Source organism: Sinocyclocheilus anshuiensis, unplaced genomic scaffold, assembly GCF_001515605.1.
Source record: "Sinocyclocheilus anshuiensis isolate Anshui unplaced genomic scaffold, SAMN03320099.WGS_v1.1 scaffold3163, whole genome shotgun sequence".
In the NCBI taxonomy this organism is placed as follows: domain Eukaryota; kingdom Metazoa; phylum Chordata; class Actinopteri; order Cypriniformes; family Cyprinidae; genus Sinocyclocheilus; species Sinocyclocheilus anshuiensis.
In genome coordinates, this window is record NW_015542737.1 from 153,935 (window position 1) to 168,387 (window position 14,453).

The window sequence follows — 14,453 nt, forward strand, 5'->3', positions numbered from 1 at the left end:
CCACCGGGTGGAACAGGGGCAAATATGAAGTAGTTAAGCGCTTGGCTAGCAATGCTTAGCATTCAGTCGGAGGGGAATCTGTTGTGGTTATCTAATGTCTGCAATTATGACTTATTAATGAAGAGATTAGCCAGTGAAGTGAACAGAGAAATAAACATGTAACTCTTTCACAGGGTTATGAGGAACAAATGACTGAGCACATTTAAGCAAATAAAGCAAAGCAATTAAAACTGGATTGAAATGCCCGGCTTTTAATTGATTTTATTTTTGTAAAGGAAGAAATATATATATGAGGAATTGTATGCATGAAATTAATACTTTTGTTTTTGCTAATATTTAATATTACATGTTTTTTAATTCAGTATTGGCTGCAAGGCAATGGTAGCACTGAGTATATTATATTATCTAACATTGTGGAGTCAAATTGGAATACTTAGCTCATTTCAGAAATATCATTTCATGTTATATCTTCAAACATGCAGAGGCACAGAATTATAATATTCTACCAACAGATGGAAAGAATGCTCATTTAGTAAATGGCTTTCTGATTTTACATGTAAATGCTCCTGCTCTGATGTTATCCATCTGCATAATTAGTCTTTTTAGTAATAAGAACACAGTGAGTGAGGCATTAATTAGACCCATTTAAATGTTTGGAAATCCAATAGTGCATTAACACAGAAAACAGAGCCTCCTTGGCGCCAGTTTGACTGTTTATTTATTTAGATAGTGTTAATTATATAACACTTCCTCCCCTTGTACCCTTCCTTTTCGATATGCCCATTAACGTTTTCAGTCAGTGTAGTTTGTTCAGGATTTTGTACAGAATACAAGATTTAGATTTTATTATTATTATTATTATTATTTCATGTTACATACACGTTGTTAACCTGTATTGTCTATTTTTATTTATTTATTTATTTTTGCTGGAGTTGGGCAGTTTGGGTGATCAAACTATCAATTTCTTTTAGACTATGAAAAATATGGCAAATAATACTTGTCCTTGCCTAATCAATTCTTTTCATTTATACATATTCTGGTAGTTTTGTTTTAGAAATGTCAGAAAGCATTATAGAAATTAGTTACATTTTTATATTTTTTGTAGATGTTTGTTTGTTTGCTGGTTTTAATAAGTAACAACAAACCATTTTATTTCACAGATGAGATTTTTTTGAGAGAAAGGTTTTGGCCTCTTTTTTTTTTTTTTTTACCTCAGAAGAGATTGTGTAAGTGGTTTCTTAGACAGCACTGCCCCCGGTGGCCAGTTCTGCAGCTGCAGACTTGATTAGTAGAGATTCTGGAGCTGCAGACTAGTTTAGTAGAATGTATTACATATTTTGTTGACCTTTGTTAATTATCTGTAGCCTGATAAGATTTTTTTTTTCTCTTTTACTCAGAATAGTTTCATTTGCATAGATCTAGCAATTCATTGATTGAAAAGTGTCATCATGAATAAATTCCTAAAAATTTAAGACATTGTTTCACTGTTAAAAGTAAATGAGTTTCCAGTATTAAATAATGTTATAAATAACATTTGCATTAGCTAAACATCTTTACACAATGTCATGTGTGCAGACACTGAATTCTGCTTGAAGCTTGAAAGTCTAATTACTTTTTTTTATAATCCAGCAACTAATTAAAGGATTTTAACTTTGTGGTGCAGGCAGTGGGGTTCTGAGCGATTGTCTTTCCTGGGTAGTTGCTCAGCAGCAGAAGGTATTGGTGGGGTGGACCCCCTTTACCCTCAGAGCCTTCTGTTAAATTTGGCAGAAAAACACCGGACCCAAGTAGGAACAAAGACAAACCTTTCCTCATAGAAATAGGAAAAGGCTTTGAGAAGAATGGTCCAATTTGACCCAATCTTCTAACCAATTTGGTGCCCGCTCTTGCAACGGAAACATTTGGCCTTAAATTACCAGAATCGCACCGAGGCTCCTCATATACAGTCCCTGTATGGCAGATGTTGCACATTAATTGGCATGTGCCCAGGGTCCCTAACTGAGGGTTTAAATAGCTTATCTATTATTTGTTGTAACTCGGCCGACTCGGTAGGCACTTCCAGACATGGTATTTCACGCTTTGCGGTTTCCAGTGTCGGCGTGGGCTTTTGGGGGGAGCCCAGTGTTTCAGTGGTGATGTCGTAACAGCAGGTAAGCTCTAAACACCATCTATCAGGCACCCATACTTGCCTCTCACAAGGCCAGAGCTGTGACTGATGGACCTATCTGTAGTATGGATGTTTAGCGCAGTGGCAAGCCATATGCCACTGGCACCGTTTCCTCCTCGCTGCCCTCGCTGAGCTAAAGAGGGGTGGTGCTGAGTGAGAGCCCAAGAAAAACACACAGACACAAAGAACGCAAGAAGCCCCTCGCAACTGACATGAGACAAATACAGAGTCTCCGTTTTTTCTTCTCTTATTTCTGAAAAAGCAGATGATAAGAAATTACCCAACAGCCATTCCATTCGATCCCGTCCCGCCCTATTCACCCCCACCCGCCTTAAACCCTAAAAAGCAGAGGATATTGTGTTTTTAATAACAGTGAGAGAGCTCTGATGTATTTTTCCATCTGTTCGGAGTGGCCCACCGCCCGGCCGAGTGGCCGCCCCCTTATGAGAGGAGCACAGCTGTTACTGTAAACCCTGTCCAGAGAGCAGCTCACACCCTTCTGCACCGCTAAAGGATCAAATGAACAAGTTTGGCTTGGTGCAGTCAGCCTTTGCAGCTGCAATTTCAAACCTCTTTAAATCATTTTTCATGCTTTCCAGAAATGAATAATGCACACATTAACTGGTGCCAGTTAATACATTTCCATCTCAGTGCACCTTTTTTTTCAATAAGATCCAGAGCATCTCATTTTGTTGTGCAAAACAGCTAAGAGGGCTCCCTTAAAAAAAAAAAGGTTTCTCCATTTGTCTCCCTAAGGAAAAGAACACTCTCTTTATTTTAAACAACCGGGCTACAGAAAGTTATCTTCTACATCAAGGTGACACTTTTTTTGTCCTAGCTGTTAATATATTCAGAAATACATAAAAATGCTATTCATTTATAGTTACTTGAGTATAACTTGTCCATAATGAGAATGTTTTTAATTTCTATATTACAATTCATTGTAATATTTTTTGGGGGTCTGATGTCTGTTATGAATAATATCATAATGAAAAAGCCTCATTAAACTATTTAGTAGTTTGGCATGTTTTATTATTATTTTTCGGGGGGGGGGGCATTTTAACAAATCTACTTACAGTAAGTCATGTGAGCCATATATGCAGCAAAGAAGGTCTATAGAGGACCCCTGTAGACCCTCATGACTTCATGCCAAGGTCAGTGCGTTTCTCAAAGTATCAGACACTTTAACCTTTTTTATGTCAATGCAAGGCTTTAAGTAATATCGTGGTACTTAAAAATTCATAATTCATGATATTGTTAAATATTTTTACCTTTGAAAAATATATATATTTTTTTTAAATATGAAGATATGTGTACAGTCACATGTTCAAGGTATAAGGAAAATATTATATTTATATATTTTAAAATCAAATATTTTATTACTTATACTTGATGGTTACACATCAATTTTAAATAGTTTTTTTTCTTTCTTTCATAAGAATATGAAACCTAAAATAATACAAAGACTACATTTCTATGAACTTGGCATATTTGAAACAGATTTTTTGCTTTTAAATTTAATTAATTTTAAATTCAATTAAAATGAATGGGTTTTAAAACCAAATCAAATAAATAATATAATCAGAGATAAAGATGAAATACAAAAAATGCTCCCACGTATACGTCTAAACTTGTTTCATGTCTCAAGGACTTGTGAATGACAGGGCAGGGTTGGCAGAAAATGTCCATGATATTAATTCAGCAAACCCAGACCAGCAGCTGGCATCAATGGCCTCTACTTGCCCATCACGAACAATTAATCACAGTAGGGCAGAGGTGGACGCGGGGACTGGTGGTGGCGGTATCGCGTGTGACAATCAGTCCTTTTTAAAATGCCGGCGAGTGTATCGCAGTAATTCGCGGAGTGCTCCTCAGAGCGGGGCGACGACAGTGTCAGGCAAGATGCTCCCTAATGAGTGCCATCCTAATAATCACACGTGTGCGTGAATCCTGACCCGGTGTCAAAGGAGCGGATGTACCATGCCGGATGGAGGCTACCGTTCTGGGAAGATCTGCAAAATGTACATCAATTAGACTGGAAGTCGGAGAGCCGACATCACAACCCATTAGTTTTGTTTAAAGGACTGCAGGGTGGGCCAGGGAGCATTTTAGAAGAGCAACATTGACAACATCCCGTCAGATTGATTAGCAGTCTGTCAGAGGAGCTCTGAGCTGTAAAATGTGATTCAGGGCTTGTTCATCTAAACATACTGTGGGGCCAAGCAGCTAATAACGTTCACAAAGCGGCACGTGTCAAGTGTTGCACTGCGATCTAGCCATAGTGCTGAAGCTTAAATAAACCTCAGGTCACTGACTGTTTAAAAAAAAAAAAAAGATTTCCCTTGTTTTCACTTAAAACAGATTCCACCAGCTCTTGGATTCAAAGAATCGCAGACAATTCCTAGAACTGCTGGTGTGGAAACAGTGAGGCTTAATTGTTAGTGGTTTGAACTAGAGAGCCGGGGTCACAACAGAAATTGGTTCATAATGGTTAGAGATCATCAAAAAGTGGAAGATGTTTCATTTTATACATATTTATCTAATTTCTTCCTCATTTAGTCCTCTCAAATTATACTAGTACCATCGCAATCAACAATGAATGAATGAATGAATGAATTGTCATGCTGTGATATTCCTATAGCAACATGCTTGTGAGATGAGGTTAAATTTAGCATGCTTCGTAAGTTCCTTGCTAGATCAAATTGAATCTACTGTTCTGCTCTAGATCTTTTATCTGAAACTTACATTCATTACATTACAAACACCAAAAATGGACACTACTTACAAATCTACATAAATCAAAACGGTCTTATAATATTGCTTAATACATTGCAAATGACCAAATACACTACTGTTCAAAAAAATGTAGTCAGTATGATATTTTTTAAAGAAATGCAGTTATTATATCAAGGACACATTAAGATAATCAAAATTGACTGTAAAGAAATTACCATTTTTAGGGAATTATTTCAAATAAATTCTGATAAAATTGTTTTAAAAAATGAAAATGTATCATGTTTCCACAAAAATATTAATAATTTTCAACAATAATAATTTGAAATGATCATGAGCAAATTAGAATGATTTATGAAGGATCATGTAATATGTTAAAAAAATATTAGAATAGAAAATAGTTATGTAAAATTGTAATAATATTCCAAAGTATATCTGTTTTACAGTATTTTTGCAGTCTTGGTGAGCATAAGTCTTGTTTGGAAATTTTTTTTTAAAAATCATATCTAAATCTTGCCGGGGAAAAAAAAAAGTGTTACAAGAGATGTCAAACTAGTGCATTGTAAGAAATTGGTGACAGGAAAGGTCATTGTACTATACAAAAGTATTTAACCATGTTGCGATTGACCAATACGAATCAAGTATTTCAAGTTCTAATCAAAACAATTAGCCAAATAAAATTACGTTTAAAAAAATTCTACTGGTTCTGTCTTGATTACGCTAAAGTGACCCTCAGTTTTAAGGAAATCTTGACAGGTAGATGTTCCCTGACACTTTTTAACAACTGACTCTTCAGCAAGTCAATTTTATAATTACAATTCACGTAATGTCATATATTCAATCAAATCAGTACTATACAGCTTCCTGTGTCCCAGGAATACCAGCTCTGATCATTCTTTATCTAACCTCCATGCTCCAACAATGGTCAAATGCATTCTCCATACGGCTTTCACATATAGTTCAGGGTTTTTGTTGTTGTTTTTAACTTGCTGTATTCTTCTACCACTTGACCTATCCATGAATTTTAGTACAACTGTTCACTTTTTCAGAGGCTATGCAGAGGTCCAATGCATTGCACACACTTTTAAACTCAATAATGTGCAAAAACAAAAGTGGACACAGTAATCCTTCTATGCAACACTATGAAAATATTACTGGTACATGTATGAAATTCAAGCAAAGATGGAAAGACACCAGTCCACCCATGCTGGTTCAATTTCAGCAGTGTGAAGGGAAGTAGAAGTAGGAATGGCATGAAAATACAGACAGACAGTGGTTACGCATTAATTCAAGTGTTTTTGTTGTTCCAAAAAAGCGATTAATACCTTAATCTATATATAACAACTGCAGGCTGATATTTCAGATCTGAGGATGGTATCGTTAGAACCAACAACCCTGTCATCTTAGCACCGTCTTTGCGATCCTGGTTCTTCAAAAGTGTCCCGTTGGCTGGAGGAAGCAGGTGAAAAAAATAGAAGCACGGTGCACTTTAAACTAAGAAGGAGACTTGTTGACTGAAGTTGTGTCTCGAGGTCAGCCCTCGCTCAGCCCACTAACTTTCAAGAGCAGCCAGCATGTGTGAGATGCCCCTAGGGACTGCGTTCCACCTCCTTTGAAGCCCCTATTCTGAGCTTCACTGTTTTCCTTGCTGTCATGACTGCTGGCTTCCTACTTGGGCTGACCCTACGGCCCCGGCCTCGGCACATCAGAACACAGACTCGCAAAACACCTTTCCGACATTAACTACAGAGAACTCGGAGGAACGAAAGGCCACGATCCGGTCCTCAAGACACGCATGTTAGATATCGCGGAAGGCATGTAAACAAACACTGTAACAAAAACCACTGGCCTATGGTGTGTGTGACTCAAGAGCACTCAACATTTTAAAATGCAATTTGTTGCGATGTCCACAGTGGGGTACGTTCTTGGTGGATGGCCAAGAGTAACATACTTTGCAATTACAAAGTGTAACAGACTAATAAACAGAGGCCCAGCTGACATAACATGAGGTCAAAGATGAAAGTCAAGATAGTGGATATGTTCCATATGTCTTGAGACTACAGTTACATGTCACAAACTCATTTGAGCCGGTTAAGAAACCACAGTCTTGACCTTAAAAGACTATAATGTGGCCAGAATGGAAGTACTGTGTGCATCTACAGCATCTGTAGGCATTCATAAAGAACAAAAGTGAAAAATAATCAGATGAATTAATTTATTTAGATATGTAGAGACCGTACAAAGACTTGTGTGGCATGCAGTTATCAAAAACAGTGTTATCCAACAGCCCTTTGCCGCTGTTCCAGTTTGCGTTTTAGCATGTTGTAGTTTTCCTTGGTCCCTGGAGCGCTGGGATCCAGTCGAAGAGACAGTTCATAGTGCCGCTTTGCTAAGTCTAGTTTTCCCCAACGGTGATAAAGAACAGCTGCAAGAGCACAAAAAAAGACCCGTCACTTAAATCAAGGGACTGTACAGTAACTCAGCATTGGTCCCCAGTTAATGGGAGAAGAATCATAGCCACTTCGCTTTGTTTATTGATTCAGTCGCATCGATTTATGCCTGTATCGTGTAACATTGCAGGAGTCAAAACTTGCACAACTGTTTTCTGTGACAATACTGAAGTGTCAGCGGGATTCTGGGAGACTTACCAAGATTACCATGGCAACTGGCAATGTTTGGGTTGATCTTCAGAGCGTTAAGAAAGAATCCTTCCGACTCCTGAGAGAAAAGGGAACATTGGTTATTATAAAGTTCCTGCTGTATCAAAGAAATAGTTTGAGTAACATTTTCACAGAAAAGAAGCACTACAAGGGAAAAAAAAAAAAGTTTGTATTAACCTTGTACTTTTCCTGTTTCCCAAGGACATTGGCGAGGGAGAACATGATGGTGTGATCTTTTGGCAATATCTTTAATGCTTCCTTTCCAATCAGCTCAGCCTGAGCCAGATTACCTGTAATGAAATATAACATGAACCGTTACCTTGCTAAGACACAAAATATTACTGTTGCTCATTAGGTTATGAATGATAACTCAAACAGCTGGGCTTTTACTTTTTTTAAAGAATTTAGACTTAATGATTCTTGGCAGAATTGGCTCTATATTTGTCTACTGCCTACATTTTTCTATTGAAATCTTAGTACTGCACAAGCTTCAGGTGTAGTATTTTCCCATAGTAAACTCTTTCTGTCTAATAACTGTCAAACAGAATAAATTAGACTATATTATAGTATAGAATATCATATATATTAACAGTAGTACAATTTTAGTATATTATATTAAAACATAATTAACATTTCTTAACAAATTCCATAAACTTGAATATTAATATTGCTTTGTCCTATAGAAGGGCACTTCCTCAAGGTTTCATTTTCTCACAATTTCCTACACTGCACTGGAAGTTGAGATGGCCAATAAGGCTAATGCAGAAGCGTTCATGCATAGAGTCTATTACACTGAAGGAGGAACCCAAGCGATATCTAAGGACCAGAATATCATAGTGACTTGGGGGTGGACTCTTGACTTAAGCCTGCAAGTAACCACCTAGCATCCACTCAGAATATCCTAACAAACACCAAGCAACCACCGAGAACCCCAGCAATGTGCTAAAATCACACAAAACACCTAAGTAGCTCCATAGGACAAATGTAAAAAGAACATTTAACTAGCATTCAGTACCAGACTCTTAGAGCTAGGTCTCTTGCACAGAAGAAGCGTGTTTGTTGTGTGCCAGACCACTTCCATCATTCAAATTAGCCAATTATAAAACAACAACCAAAAAACCTACAAAGAACTGTGAAGGAGCAAATTGTTTACATTTTTATGAATCATTCTAAATGTCACAAAAGGACAACCGTATTGTTGTCATTCTGTAATTTCTGTTGACTGTGCAGAGCGGATTGCTCTGGTGTGTCAGCAGCCTCCAGAAGAGAGTTTTTCAACTCCACACATGGCTGATTCTTTTAGTTTCCTAATTAGAGGGCAGCACAAGGGCTACTGACTTATTGATCTGGATGTCAAAACTCCCTCTGACCACAGACTCAGATAGATCTTCTCTCACCGGCTGGCCCTTAACAAATTCATGAGCTGCTGAGGATTCTTCCTCACCGTTGAAACCTAAACATGACTCATGTTTTATGTTTGCACACTTTCTTGATGCGTTTTCAGTTTAATATTATAGGGAAAGAACAGCAGTAGAAAGCATCTCCAATTCGCTTTTTGCAATCATTTACTTATTTTTGGGATCAAGTGAGGCTGGAAAATGCAGAGGGAGATGATGCTGGTGCCAGAGTGTTTTTTTTTTGGCAAAGAAAATGGACCGTGCCAAGACTCTCCAGGGAGGGCCAACCTGCCTGGGAGATGCGTTTGAATAAACGGCTTCTGTCAGGGAATCGCGCCATTCTCCACACGGCAGGGAAGAGTGGCTTTAAAACAACACACAAGGCTTTTAATACATAAATTTCAAGCATTGCTGATTCTTGCTCTTCCGGTCTAATCATGTTGGGTTCTTATGCCGGCATTTCCCGGAAAGGACATCCTCTATTAATCTTGTAACATCTCATCAGAATGGAAACTTTTGAAAAAATGTTTCTCATCATCATCATAAAAACACAAGCTAGAAATAGATGCATAACAGTATGGTTTACTGACCTAAGTATGTTTAACCAAAGTTTTAAAAATTAAACTTTTTATAGGGCTGGGCAAGAAAAATTTGCGATATATATACAATTTGCGATAAATGTTTGTAATATATGTGCAATTAGCTTGCCAGTGATACAAATCAAACAACATTGTAAATAACAGTGATTTTAGTGTATTTCTTAATTATTAATTCCGTAAATTTTTCCAAAGGCAGACATTAGACATTCATGACTCAAAATGCAGAAAACACTGATTCTATGGTTCATTTGCATCACCCAAAAATGTTCACAAATGTTCCAAAAATGTTTTGTGACATTTTTCAAATATAAAAACGTATTTTAAAACAGATCTTTATGTTATATCACCAAGTATGTTATACTTTCTGAACTATATTGTAGTATGTGCTCTTTATATCATGCAAAGAAAAAGTATTAAAAGGTAATTTGATAATTTAACAAATAGCTCAGTTATCCATCCTTGTAGGGTCTCTGACGAGATAAGGGGGTGAAGATGGGGTGCAGGAGTTAATTGTTGTAAAGGGTGAACTAATTATGCAGCATGGCCCCATGTGGCAGCGTGCACCTGACGCTCAGCATCTGCAGAATGGAAGTTCACACCTCTCTCTCCCTCCATCTCACACACAGCTATGAGCCGTGGCTATACTTGGGACACCAGATGAAAACGACAAGGCGGGAAGATTTGGGAGGAGGCCAAGATCATCTGTTTACCCCCAAGGGCAGGGTCAAGGTCACGTTTAATGAGAACACTCACTCAGTTTAAGCATACATGACTGCCCCTGTCTGAACGTAACAATACAGATCTATACTGCATTGCTAAAGTGTGATATATGCATAGTCAGCTAACTGTACATTATTCTGCTTATTATACCACATTATTTTGCTTATTATACCATATAAAAGCAAATGAACATGAAATATTGAATTCAGTTGAAATTATTTTTTATTATATGTTAAGCGAGATAATATGTAGCCATGTAGGAAAAGGGAGCCTAGGACAATGGCTAATTATAACATTTAGTGGTCATTATATAAATAATTGACCATGGAATGCAGCAACTAGCCAATCAGATTCAAGTATTTCAGATGGCATCTAATAAGAGAAGTATATCAGCTGTAAGTACACTAATTTTACACTATTTGTGACAGTATGCACTAGCCTTTTAATAAATCACTCTCCATTTACACCTTACCAGTGTTGTCCAACAATATGACCATGTTGTTCCACGCCAGGCTGTGGTCAGGCTTTAGCATGGTGGCATTCCTCCAGGCGTTCAGCGCGTCAATGCTGCGGTTCAGGTCTGCATACTGGAGATAAAACAAACAAGCACCAATCATAAACAATGGGCCAGTGTGTGTCAAGGACAAAGATTCTCCAAAAAAAACAAAAAACAATTCTCATGCCTTACAATTCCATTTTTTTAATAATTTTATTCTTTTAAAGGGGTCATATGACGTTGCTAAAAAGAACATTATTTGGTGTATTTGCTGTAATGCAATGTGTTTATGCAGTTTAAGGTTAAAAAAACACATTATTTTCCATATACGCGTCGATTTTTACAAAGCTCATCGTTCTAAAAAAGCGAGGTGTGCTCTGATTGGCCAGCTATCCAGTGCGTTGTGATTGGCCGAATGCCTCAAGCGTGTGACGGAAATGTTACGCCCCTTAACATACTGTGATGCCGTCTCCCAGCAGGATGAGACTCAGTCCAGCTGCTCTGCTCGTGCACATCCCATCATCGGTTCTCTTTTAGCAGTTCAGACAATGTACTGTTGGGAGTAACTGAATAACTCGGGATATTGGTTTATTTCGTGTCAGAGGGAGTGTCAGGCACGTTTATAAACCGAATAACTTAAGTAATTTGTGGATTAGTGCGTACTGGAGACGCGAACCGTTTCAAACGATTCAGTTCGATTTGGTGAACTTGTTCGACCGGTTCACTAAGAAGATCCGCTTAAATAGAACGATTTGTTCGCGATCCGGACATCACTAGACGAGACAAAACCAATAAAACCAATTACAAACGAGGCATTTGTTGCATCCAGTGGGGACATAATTACTGATTATAATGACTTATACGGTCTTTTTACGCGTCGAGTTGCGTATCGCGCTGCGTAAAAATAAAACCATGTCTGCATTTGTGATCGTTGAAACAACAAACAACAAGCCTACTCTACACTGCTCAAAACTCACAAATTATTTAAATATAAAAAACATACTTACAGGCTGTGAGTCAGAAGCGCCAGACACTTCCAAAGTTGGAACTGCCCCACTTTATAGAAACAGCCTTTGAGCACAGACGCATTGTAGGCTAGTCTGCAGGTTCAGGAAACAGTCCTCATCCTCCATAAAATGCGCAGCACACATCTGAATATTTGGGTTGAACTGTTCTGGAACAGTGTTGTAAAATATCTCTTTGGATTTGAGACTTTAGTCTTTGCAACTTTACAGATCTTCTTTATGCACCAAGAGCTTGTAACACTCCAAAGAGAAAGGAAAAATTTAAATCGCATCATATGACCCCTTTAAATGGGAGAGGAAGGGCTGGGAAATGATGCAGATTCGAACTTGCATTTTCTGCATAATCAACAAGGCTAAACATGTGGGAAGCAAGTGCATTAATCACTATGGAACATCTTTGATAAAAATGCTTTGATAATTCATGGAGTAAAGAAATCAAACCTTCATTAACACAAAAATAGCATGTCATTACACATCCTAATGGGCAATATTTAGAGCGGAATAGCCAATTTCTTGCCATAATTAATAATAAATTGCACCATGTTGGTTTGTACTCACAGGAAGGATGAACATAATAGCCCAAGACCAAAACCACCCTAGACATATTAAAAATCCACGCTGTAATACTATTGAAATTGATGTTTAGAATATGGGGGAAATGTAATAAGTAGGAAAATATGCTTTAAATGTATTGAATGCTTTATGCAAATTACAGAGAAAACACAGCACTTACCAGACGTCCCAAGTTGTAATAACAGTCTGGGTATTTTTTCCTGAATCGAATTGCATTCCAATAGCTCTGTTCAGCCTCGTCAAACTTTTTCAGACTGTTCTGCACAATACCCAAATTCATCCAAGCTGCAGCAAAATCAGGCCTAATCGAAAAAACACAGCAGAACTGAATAAAGGTTACACAACTACACACAATAAATTTGAACTAAAAATCTTCACTCACTGGATATGAACCGCAGCTGACAGGAGCTCTTCAGCTTCCTTTAACTCGTTTCTTTCCTTTAATATGTTGCCAAGATTGTTCATGGCATGAACATACTTGGGGTGTAATCTGTAACACATGTAGACAAAAAGTGAACCCTAACTTATATTTCACATAATAGACAATAGATCACACTGCTTAAAGTGCTGAAAGACTGAAGAAATTGCCAAACTGAATATGACGGAATCATTTTTTTTTTTTACCTCACTGCCTCCCTGTAGTACTTGACTGCAGCACTCTGGTTGCCTCTGTCAGCAAGGTTTTTGCCAATGTTATAATGCACCTGTGCAAGGAAGGAGAAAGTTAGAGAGCTCATCAAGCTAATGAAGTCACTGGTGTGCAAAACTGGACTGAAAACAATTGAGAACAAATATTTTATTTGCTTTTCTGTTATTTTTTATTTAGTCATTTAGCTGATGCTTCAAATCCAAACTGACTCAAAGTACACTTATTACATGTTCAGTTCCTCTGGAGAAACCTGATGTTAAGAGTCTTGCTCAAGGCATTTTGTGTGTTGATGGGTAAGCTGAAGTTACTGAAATGGATTTCACGAATGGAGTGGAGTTAAATTGCAGCATGATGGGGGGAGGAGTGCGGTCTCACCTTGGCATTGAGCGGGCAGACAGACAGGGCGCTGGCGAAGAGACTCTGTTCAGACCTCCACTGTTGACTGCGCTGTGCAGAGCGAGCCACGTTCACACACAGCAGCGTCAACGTGGTCACTCTCAGCAGCCTCTGCGGTCATCCCACAGACACGAGACGTGAACACAAACTCAACAGAACATTAGTTACAGTGAATTATGGTCTGATGGTGAATATTAGGAGGTGATACGTGGGAAATTGGTGTAGAACAGGCCACATACCTTGTGTTTCTTCCAGTGGCAGCTACAGTAGCCCACAGCGTAGGCCAGTATGAGGCAGTAGCCCGCTGAGGAGAGGTACAGCACCCGCTCGGCTATCACAAAACCCACCCTGAAGAACAGATTACTGGCTGGCAGGAATGGAATCACCAGCAGTACAAGGCCAAATGTCAGAGTCCTAAAAACACAGAGAGAATAATATACCATACACATTTTTTAAGAAAGGTATACTTTTATTCAGAAGGAACACATTAAATTGTAGAGCCCGACCGATATATCGTTTTACCGATATTATCGGCCGATATGAGCCTGTCGCCGATATATCAGTATCGGCGAATATGCCGCCGATATGAACATTTTTTTTACAGAACATATAATGCAGATAAAATGCTTGAAATGGTGTAATTACTTAGTTTGTCCAGCAGAGCGCGCTCCATTGTTTGCTACTGGCGACCTGGATGAAACGCTTTAAAGCTTAAGTCTATGGAAAACCATTGAAACTTTGAACGGCCATATCTCCGTAACTGCGCGGCGAATCCGCACCAAATTCGGGGGATCTCTTCAGCTCGAGGAACCCTCTCGAACGCGAATCGACTGTACGTCTCGAGGCCCTCTTTCGAATGAGACCACCCCCATGTGCATAGCCCCCGGGGTTCGGGAGTTGCGGGTGGTTAAATTCGCGGTCCGGCGCCGACCGATCTAGCGATCCCGGGGGGCTACCGACGCGCGGAGGGTGGCATTCGAGAGGGCTCCTCGAACTGAAGGGATCCCCCGAATTTGGTGAAGATCCGCCGGCGCGTTC

At 38.7% G+C, this 14,453-nt stretch overlaps 1 protein-coding gene across 2 annotated transcripts in view; it reads right to left on the reverse strand.

The window, feature by feature from the left end:
* Nucleotides 1–7,101: 7,101 nt before the first annotated feature.
* The window catches only part of LOC107694590 (transmembrane and TPR repeat-containing protein 4-like), a 13,450-nt gene continuing 6,098 nt past the window's right edge, over nucleotides 7,102–14,453 (reverse strand). For both annotated transcript variants that reach the window (XM_016494287.1, XM_016494286.1), the window contains exons 10-18: nucleotides 13,655–13,829; nucleotides 13,395–13,526; nucleotides 12,995–13,074; nucleotides 12,753–12,860; nucleotides 12,531–12,672; nucleotides 10,749–10,863; nucleotides 7,738–7,850; nucleotides 7,549–7,618; nucleotides 7,102–7,325 (exon numbers count right to left, since the gene is read on the reverse strand). In XM_016494287.1, the coding sequence (XP_016349773.1) occupies nucleotides 7,177–7,325; nucleotides 7,549–7,618; nucleotides 7,738–7,850; nucleotides 10,749–10,863; nucleotides 12,531–12,672; nucleotides 12,753–12,860; nucleotides 12,995–13,074; nucleotides 13,395–13,526; nucleotides 13,655–13,829 (1,084 nt within the window). In that variant the 3' untranslated portion in view covers nucleotides 7,102–7,176. The remainder of the gene's footprint in view (nucleotides 7,326–7,548; nucleotides 7,619–7,737; nucleotides 7,851–10,748; nucleotides 10,864–12,530; nucleotides 12,673–12,752; nucleotides 12,861–12,994; nucleotides 13,075–13,394; nucleotides 13,527–13,654; nucleotides 13,830–14,453) is intronic.